We start from the raw sequence: 9,485 nt of genomic DNA on the forward strand, positions 1-9,485 counted from the left end.
AGACACGCCATGTTTAGGGTGTGAATAAGTTTAAGTCAGTGGAGTCAAATGGTTTTGATTGCATACTTTCATCAATACACTAAAATAATTGAACACATGTTTCCAACACAGTCACTTACATATACATTGTACATGGGTTAAAATATATACATAAGGTAATACACAAAAACCGTAAGAAAAAAATTTTTTTTACATAAAACAAGCATGAGTCTATTACAGAGTAGGTTCCAATATTAATTTTTGAGCTGAAATAGAAGATAATAACATTTTGAGCCGCTCAATGAACACTTGTTGAGTGGCTCCCATGCTGTCCCTGTCTGTCCACACTGACTTGTAGGCCCCTCTCTCTCCACTGCTATCCATCCCTCAGCTCCACATAGGCTGTCTCTCTAGCAAGACACTAACTGCGTGCTCTCCTCTGCTACCCAGGAAACCACTGCTGCTGCGATTGCCCCTGGTATGCCAGAGGAACCTGATGTCCCTGCTGATGGCTGTCCAGCCATCACTGCCTGAAAGCAGGCTCCTCCCTGTTCTACAGATTGCCCAGCAGGACCCAGACCCTGGCTCCTGGCTACGAGCCATAGGGGAATTGCTGCAGAGGGATCTGAGACTTGGGGTCTCCGCTGAGGGATCATCTCCACTGTCCAAAAGCTGCCAGAGACAGCTCCAAAGCCTGTGTATGCAGCTGGGCCAGGGGGGCAGGAGGTTGAAGTTGCTTCAGACTCCAGACCCCGAAAAGGAAAAAGTGGAGGAGGAAGACAAGGACTCCCAGCAGCTTGGGAAACGCAGAAAGGAGCCTGAGGAGGAACCTGCCAGTCCTGAGAGGGAGAGGGTCCCCAAAAGACTCCGATGTTTGGAAAGGGAGGAGGAGGAAGATTCCGAGGAGGAGGGTTGTGAACATGAATCATTGGAATCCCTGGCAGATGGAGGAGGTGCATCACCCACTAAGAACCAGTCTGCCGTGGGGGCTGAGACTGATGAAGCTGGTCAGAATCTGGAGGGTGCCAAGGACCTAGTTGAGAGTTTGGAGTTGCCCAAAGTTGTCCAGGTACTGGGATGAGGAGGCTGGGTTTGGAATGAGCCTTCAGGAGTCAGGGAATTGTTTGTGCTGAAAGCTGGATGGGATAATGTTTCCAAATTGGGATGACTGTGGTCCAAGAAGCAAGGGGGACAAAAGAGGTTGAGAGAATGTAGTCTTCACAGACTCCAAGGAAAGGGTGGGGAAGGGAATTACTAGAGGTGGAAAGGACTTGTCCTAATGATCTATAACGTGGGGTTAAGGGTACCAGGCAAGAGGAGAGGCCCTGGAGCCATTTCTGGCTGGGGGTGGGGTCATGCCAGCATCCAGCTTGCCTGCCCAGGCCATAGTCTGGGTCTCCTCTACTTGGATACAGAAAAGACTACTCTAGACAGTTGGATTTTGCACACAGGCCTTGTCTACTCTGGGTTCTTAAATATTTTTCAATGTATAGATTTCAATGTATAGATTTTGTGTTCTTGGCTCTCTGGAATCTTCTTTCCCACTGGTTTGGGACCTTCTCAGGAGAAGGAGCAGAGCTGGGCTTGGGGTCCTGCTGTGGGAGTAGACTTGGCAGTGACTGGATTCTCTTCCACAGGACCAACTTCTCAAGCTACAGCAGCTGCTGACGACCTCTGGGGAGGTGACTGACCCCTACCCTGCTTACCATAGCCCTTCCTCCACCTTTTCCTGGGACCTCAACAATGCTCAGAGAAGCCCCAGTGCAGTGAGGCCCAAACTGATGGGAGGAGCTGGGAGAGGGGCACAGGGTGGAGTGAAGGTCTGAGGACAGTTGCTGCAGGGGCTTTTCTTGGCCCACGTACAGATATGCCATCTAACACCAGGCAGAGTCCTCTCTTCTAGTGGAACCTTTAGGGACCTGAGCAACTTCCTCTGTCACTCAAAGGGCTCTGGAAGCCTTAACACTGGATTTGCCTCCCCAGGGGTTGGAGGGTGCCCCATTGGTTGAGCTGCAGCTTCTCCACGAATGCAGTCCCAGCCAGGTGAGTCCAAAAAGGATGCCTGGGGCGGAGGGCAAACCCCTGCCTTTTTCATTTAAGTTTCTGTTTTCTTACCTCAAGGGAATTTTGGGAAGGGGTTTTGTTGTTTTCTTGTGTCCTTCAGTAGTAGCAGGGGTCACCCTGAGTGGTTTCCTTTAGCCCTTAATTCCTTTCCCTTGGGGCAGCTCTCAGCCTTACCTTACCCACATGCCCCTGCTCTGCTCCTTCTGCTGCTCAGTTGTCTTGAGACAGACTAGAGACCAAGATAGAATGTCTCGGTATCCTCGCTCCCTCCCCTCCCCTCCCTGCTGGCAGGTGGACCTGCTGTGTGCCCAGCTGCGGCTCCCTCAGCTCTCAGACACAAGTCTCCAGCAGCTCTGCTCTTGGCTGCTGGCCCTGTCACCACACCTCAGCTTCAGCAATGCTACTGTGCTGACCAGGAACCTCTTTCTTGGTCGAGTAGGTACATTTGGAGATGCTGGGAATGCCAGGGATGGTGGGAACTGAGCTCTCAGAAAGTGGGTGCTTGGGAGAGGGGGTTACTGACCTTATAGATATTTGGCGTGTCTGGAAAGTCTCAGGCAAGGAAAGGGTGCCTGCTCAACTGGTAGGGCAGGGACTCTGGGGTGTCTACCTACATGGCATCTAACTCTTCCCCATTGGGCCCTAGAACTCTTCCAGAAGCTGATCAATGGGCTTTCAGGGATTTGGGAGCTGGGGAGGGGAGCTACGGGCAGGCCATATGAATCCTAGATAAATGAACTTTTTTTTCCTCTGTAACACCTATCACCATCTGAAATGCATATCTGAAGAATGTTTACTGATGGAAAGAAGAAAGTTATAAGTTAATTTTTTCCTTCTCTGCTATAGATCCTCTCCCTGACTTCCTCAGCTTCCCGCCTGCTCATGACTGCCCTGACTTCCTTCTGTGCCAAGTATACCTACCCCGTCTGCAAAGCCCTCCTTGGCCCTGTGCTCCAGGCCCCAGGCATAGGTGATTCTGGGGCTAGCTCCAGGACTCATCGCTCTGCCCACTCTATTCCCACAACCCTTCAGTTCAGGGTGACCCTGGCAGGAAGAGGGTATTCAGTGGGTAAATACACCTGTTGCTTCCCTGATGATGCCCCCAGTAATAGGCTGGGCAAACCCCCCCAATCCCATCCTCTCCTATTTTCCCCCCAGATTTCTCCCCTCCCCTCTTCCCTGTCCAGGTCCAGCCCAAACAGAGTTGCTGTGCTGCCTTATGAAGGCTCTGGAGCCAGAAACGCAGGTTCTAATGCTGGGGTGAGTGGTAGACCTCCATACTGCCCTTATTCCCACTACTTCCTCCCCCAGTCCACGCCTGCTCCTGGCAATGAGGTTGGAGCAGGGTAGGGACCGAGCTCTGTGGATCAAGGACAGGCAGTGTCTCAGCCAAATCCCCCTCTCTTGTCTGCACCTGGCTTGTGTCTTCCTACCTGTGGGCTCATGCAAGTTGCCATCCTATGTACCTTCTAAGCCCGGGGTTGCAGTCTTCTCTAATTCTGCCCCGTCTGGTATAGGGGCCGGTTCCATGCTGAGTACCTTTGGGAATACAGAGAAGAGGCTGAGGTCCCTGCTCTTGAGCAATTGAAAGTGTAGCTGGAATATGGCACTTGGTTAAGAGCACTGGCTCTGGAATCGTACGTGGTTATAAATCTCATCCTTGGCTTTTACTTAATTGTGTGAACTCAAACAAATTCTTTCATCTCTCTGAGTCTCAGTTTTCCCATCTGGAAAATTAGGATATTGTTTCCTTGGTAGGATTGTTCTGAAGATTAAATGTGATGATGCCTGTAAAGAATTTAGCACAGTATTTGGCACCTACTAAGTGTTCAAAAATTAGTATTAAATTGGTATTAAGCTTGGGTATTAAAATGGGGGCATCAGGGTACAGACATGGAACAATGAGTAAGCCCTTTCCGTACCCCAAGGGACACAGACAAGAAATATAAAATTCTAAGGATAATATGAAAAGGGACAGCCTCAGAAATAATACCAGCTACCCTCATTGACCCCTTCTATATGTTTTGCATTCATTATCTCAGTTAATCTTCGTGCAATCCTATGAGGTAGTCAACTACTGCTACCTTACATATGGGAAAATTGAAGCTCAGAGAGGTTGAGGGACCAGACCAAAGGTCACACAGCCAGGAAGTGATGCAACCTGGAATCAAACCTCAGTCTGTCCAGCCAAGAAGCCATTTGGTTCCCACTGTGACATGCTGCCTTTACAAACAAGGTGAAGATTGTGCAGTGGAACAGGAAGGGCAGATGGAGTAGATGCCAGCATGGGCTGGGCTCTTCTGGGAATGCTCACCTTCTCCCGACAGCCTTATGTGTCATCACTCCATCAGCGTCCTCTTCCCTGGCTCTCCCTTATCTTTTATACTCCTGGTGGTTTTTTTTTAGGGACCTTTTTAATATCCCACTATCAAGTCCTTCACTGTCAGCTCCTGGGGATCTTGAGAAGGTCTTGGGACCTTCCCAGCACTGAGTATGGGCTCTGCTGCAGTGGCTATTGGGATGGCCGCCAGTGTCAGCCAGCTCTGACCACTTCCTCTGTTGGCTGGGCATCTTGGCTGTCACCAGGGTAGAAGCCTTGTTACCCAGGCTTGGAGGATGGGCTTTCCTCACTGGGGCTCTGCTTTGCAGACAGATCTTGGAGCTGCCCTGGAAGGAGGAGACTTTTTTGGTGCTGCAGTCACTCCTGGAGCAGCAGGTGAGCATCCTACCTTGGGGAAGAGTGGATGAGGAAGTGCTGCAGAGCCATGGAGGGGCACAGGGCTCCTGGGCTTCTGATTCCTTCTGGGATGGAGGGGCAAGCAGGACAGCTGCCTCACAGCAGGTGCTAGGACAGTGAGAGTACCCTGGGCTTCAAAGCCTGTGGCAGAGAGTTACCCACTCACTGCCATGGGAGTCCATTCCAACTCCTAGCAACCCCCATTGGGTTTCCAAGGCTATAAATATTTATGGAAGTAGACTGCCTTATCTTCTTCCCACAGAGCAGCTGATAGGTTTGAACCACCCAGCTTCTGGTTAGCAGCCCAATGCCTTAGCCACTCTGCCACCAGAGCTCCTATGGTAGAGAGTTAACTGCTCTGTAAATCCCAGCTGCACCTCTTACTAGCTGTGTGGGCTCAGAGGAGGTATGTTTTGATGTGTGTATTCAAATATAATTCTATTTTTGAATAGGTAATAGATCCATGTGGTTCATAGTTTCAAAAGTTCAAAAGGATGTAGAGTAAAAAGTATTCCCTTTACTTTTCTCCCCTAGCCATCCAGATACCCATCCCCAGGGCTGACTGGTGTTGCTGATTTCATGGGAATCCTCCCCGAGATGATTCATATAGTCAAAGAAACATGTATAAATTGACTTACCCCCTACTTTATATAGAAATTATAACACCAATCTCCCTGTATCTTTTTTTAAAAAATTAACAATATATTTCAGTGATTTTCCCATAAGAGCACCTAAAATTCTGCCTCATTAGTTTGTATCTTAGGTAGTCATCTTAACCTCTTCATGCCTGTTTCCTCATCTCTGAATGGGGTGTTAGGATAGTACCTGCCACATGAGACTGTGGTGTGATTTAAATAATTGGTATAAAGTACTTAGAGTGGTACCTGATGCATAATGATTATTATATGGTAGCTATTGTTTTGAAAAAAGCTCTGGTGGTGCAGTGGTTAATGCATTCAACTGCTAACCAAAAGGTCAGTGGTTCAAACCCACCAGCCACTCTGTAGGAGAAAGATGAAGCAGTCTTCTCTGTAAAGATTTACAAATTGAATAAACTCATGGGGCATTTCTACTCTGTCCTGTAAGGTTGCTCTGAGTCGGAATTGACTCGATGGCTGTGTGTTTGGGTTTTTTGGGTATTACTTGGAAGAGCTGTTGTTGTTATGCTGGCAGTGTCCCTCGGGGCCTGTCACTGCTTTATCTCTCTAACCATTGCGCCAAGAGAAGGATCCTTGGCCTCCCCTTGGTCCTAATCTATGCCTTTGCAACGTAGTCACTGTTTTCTGAGACCTGTAAACCAAGCTTTATGTGCATTATCTCAGTTCATCCTTTTCACAGCCTCAAAGTTGGATACTTTACAGATGTGAGAACTCAGTGTCGGCTAGGTTAAGCTGACTTCCCAGGGTCACCCTGCCAGGAAGTGAGAGTTGGGTTTTGAATCCAGAGCTGGCTAAATGAAGAGCCCAGACCTTTCTTGTGATACTGCTCCATCTCCCCAATGTGTGCAGGTGGAGATGACCCCTGAGAAGTTCAGTGTCCTGATGGAGAAGCTTTGTGAAGAGGGACCGGCAGCTGTCACATCCATGGCCTATTCCAAGCTCATGCTGACAGTGATGACTAAGTACCAGGCCAGTGTGAGTGTCCACAGGCCATGGGGGTGGTCCTGGGAGACCCCAGCTTGTCCATATGTTCAGGCCCAAAAGTTCATTCATCCAGCCAACACCTCTGTGGACCAGATGCTATATTGGGCACTGGGGAGTCAATAGTGACCATAACACAATCCCTGTCCTTGAATTGACCCTGTCCCCCTATCTTGGACTAGTGAGAGGGGAAAGATACAACAAACTGATAATTGTCATATCTGCTAGGAAGGTTAGGAGCCAGGTGGAAGGTGTGCACAGTATTTGGTAGCAGAGGGGGAGGGCACCTAAGCCTTGTGGTTGGGAGTTGGGACAGACTTCTTGACTCTTTAAGCATAAGTATAGTTAGTCAGGGGAGCTCTGGTGGCATAGTGCCTTAGGCATTTGACTGCTAACCAGAAGGCTGATGGTTCAAACCCTCCAGCCATTCCTCAGAAGGAAGGTTGGGCAATCTACTTCCTTAGTGACACCGCCTTGGAAACCAAGGAGGGGTCACTATGAGTCAGATCTGACTCGATGGCAGTGAGTAGTTAGTCAAGGGCTGGAGATGGGGGATGGGGCATTCCAGGCAAAGGAAATGGTATGAGCAGTGAATGTCTAGGGATCTATAAGTAGCTAGAGTGGCTGGAGCCTAAAAACGTGAGAGTAGATAGTAATAGAGGATAAGGTTAAAACCAAACCAAACTCACTGCCATCGAGTCGGACCCAACTTATAGACCCCTCCTTGGGTTTCTGAGGCAGCATCACTATGGAAGTAGATTGCCTCATCCTCCTTCTGAGGAGTGGCTGGTGGGTTTGAACCGCCAGCCTTCTAGTTAGCAGTCAGATGCCTTAGGCACTGTGTCACCAGAGCTCCTGAGGATAAGGTTAGAGAGCTACAAATAGATAATACTTCCATACTCCCTGATTTCACTTGACAGCTCTATAAGAGATACTATTATTATTTCCATTTTACAGATGAGAAAATTGAGACTCAGAGAGGTTAAAGTAACTTGTACAAGGTCACATTGCTAGGGCATGGCAGCATTTTACGGAGGGTCCTGTAGGTCATGGTGGGAGCTTGGATCTATCTTGAAGACCAAGTGTTCTTGTCTGTTGTCTCTTTACATGTTTCTTAGGGGTCCTAGACCCATATGATGATTTGATAAAAGCTGTAGATGTCCCCCTACCCCAGAAAGATGAAAATATGAACGCACATCATATGAACAATTTCAGGGGGCTCATGGATCTCCCAGAGACCTCTAGATCTCAGAAGAAGGACCTTCAAGGTGAGGCATGGGGAGCCATCTGAGGGCTATCAGCTGAAGAGAGTCTTAGTCAGATTTGCATTTTAGAAAGAAGACAAGGATGCCCTCTATCATCATTTCTATTTAACATTTTATTGGAAGTCCTAGCCAGGGCAATAAGGCAAGAAAGGGAAATCAAAGGCATCCAAATTGGTAAGGAAGAAGTAAAACTCTCCCTATTTGCTGATGATATGATCCTATATATAGAAAACCTAAGAGACTCAGACTTCCGGTAAGATGGAGGAATAGGCAGACAAGCGACACAGACCCTCTTCAACAAAGACAAGAAAAACCAATTGACAGAGATACAGAAGATAATCCTGGAGCCCTGAGCTTTGAAAGGAACTATACAGAAGTGAATTAGGCACCAACTAGTGGAAAAACCTGAACGAAAACAGTGAGTACAGAGATGGCCGGAGCTGTGGACTGTCAGCTACTCTGATGAGACCAACAGCCTGAATATTTCCAAGTGGTGTTGGGACCTGAGAATTGACCTAAAGATCAGTTCCAGTCACCGAGGGCTGCAGGGACAACTGCTCTGGTGGCCTATAACCAGGAAGGGAAACAGCAAGGATGGAGACAACCTGAGCTGTGGACTTTCTGCGGTCCGGAGGGTGCAGCCATTTTGGATATTTAAAGTGACTGAGGGTGCAGCCATTTTGAATGTTTACAAGTAGTGGCCATTTTGGATATTTAAAGTGAGCGAGGGCGCACCTATTTTGAACGTTTACAAGCGGCAGCCACTTTGGCTATTTAAAGTGACTGAGGGCAATGTTTCAATGTTTACAAGTGGCAACCATTTTGGATTTTAAAGTGATAGCATTCTTATTCAGATTCCGGGGACCTAAGAACAGGCTGTTTGCCAGGGTCAGCAAGGACATACGAGAGGCTGACAAAGAAAAGGAGACAGGTGGTGAGTTTATAAATGCTGTCAACTAGTGAATAGAGGAGCACAGCACAGTACCCTGCCTGTATAGATAACATACAAACAAAACAAAATGAAAATTGTAGGCAAGTCACTCCAACATATAATCACCAATTAAATATAAACACAAAAACATCACAATGCCTCGGAGAAAACAGAACATCACAGTCCACACAAAGAAGCAAGATAAAGTAGGAGAAACAAGGGACCAGGATACAGACCCAAAACACATCCCTGAGGAAGATGCAGCATTGGAACTCCCTGATGAGGAATTTGAAAGAATTATATTTAGGTATCTTCAAAGAATTGAGAGACAGACCAAGGAAAACACAGACAAAACCCTAGAAGAATTTTAGAAGAAAATACAAGAACAAAATAACAAAATAAATGAAAAATTAGAAATGATTCTAAATCTACAGATAAAAATCCAGAAGATTAATACTAAATTTTCAGAAATAGATAACACAGTGAAAGGGCGAAGGAGTAGAATTGATGCAATGGAAGACAGAATTAAGGAGACTGAAGACAAATACCTGAATACTTCTTTGGAAAGGGATCAATCAGAAAAAAGATCAAAACAAAATGAAGAAAGCCTAAGGTTCACGTGGTATACCATCAAAAGGAATAACCTACGTGTCATTGGAATTCCAGAACAGGAAGAGAAAAATTAAACCACTGAGAAAATTGTCCAAGATTTGTTGGAAGAGAACTTCCCTGACATGATGAAAGATGAGAATATACCTATTCAGGAAGTCCAGTGAACCCCAAACAGGATAGACCCCAAAAGAAAAACACCAAGACATATCATCATCAAACTCACCAAAACCAAAGACAAAGAATCATGAGAGCAGCAC

General features: G+C 47.1%; 1 protein-coding gene across 1 annotated transcript in view; it reads left to right on the forward strand.

The window, feature by feature from the left end:
• Positions 1–475: 475 nt before the first annotated feature.
• The window catches only part of FANCE (FA complementation group E), a 12,495-nt gene continuing 3,485 nt past the window's right edge, over positions 476–9,485 (forward strand). Inside the window, exons 1-8 of the mRNA XM_042780757.1 lie at positions 476–1,048; positions 1,617–1,793; positions 1,963–2,022; positions 2,335–2,478; positions 2,890–3,013; positions 3,231–3,303; positions 4,693–4,759; positions 6,289–6,414. Coding sequence (XP_042636691.1) covers positions 476–1,048; positions 1,617–1,793; positions 1,963–2,022; positions 2,335–2,478; positions 2,890–3,013; positions 3,231–3,303; positions 4,693–4,759; positions 6,289–6,414 — 1,344 coding nt within the window. The remainder of the gene's footprint in view (positions 1,049–1,616; positions 1,794–1,962; positions 2,023–2,334; positions 2,479–2,889; positions 3,014–3,230; positions 3,304–4,692; positions 4,760–6,288; positions 6,415–9,485) is intronic.

This window comes from Orycteropus afer, unplaced genomic scaffold (genome assembly GCF_000298275.1).
Source record: "Orycteropus afer afer isolate SDZICR_OR568_19922 unplaced genomic scaffold, OryAfe1.0 scaffold00059, whole genome shotgun sequence".
Taxonomy (NCBI): domain Eukaryota; kingdom Metazoa; phylum Chordata; class Mammalia; order Tubulidentata; family Orycteropodidae; genus Orycteropus; species Orycteropus afer.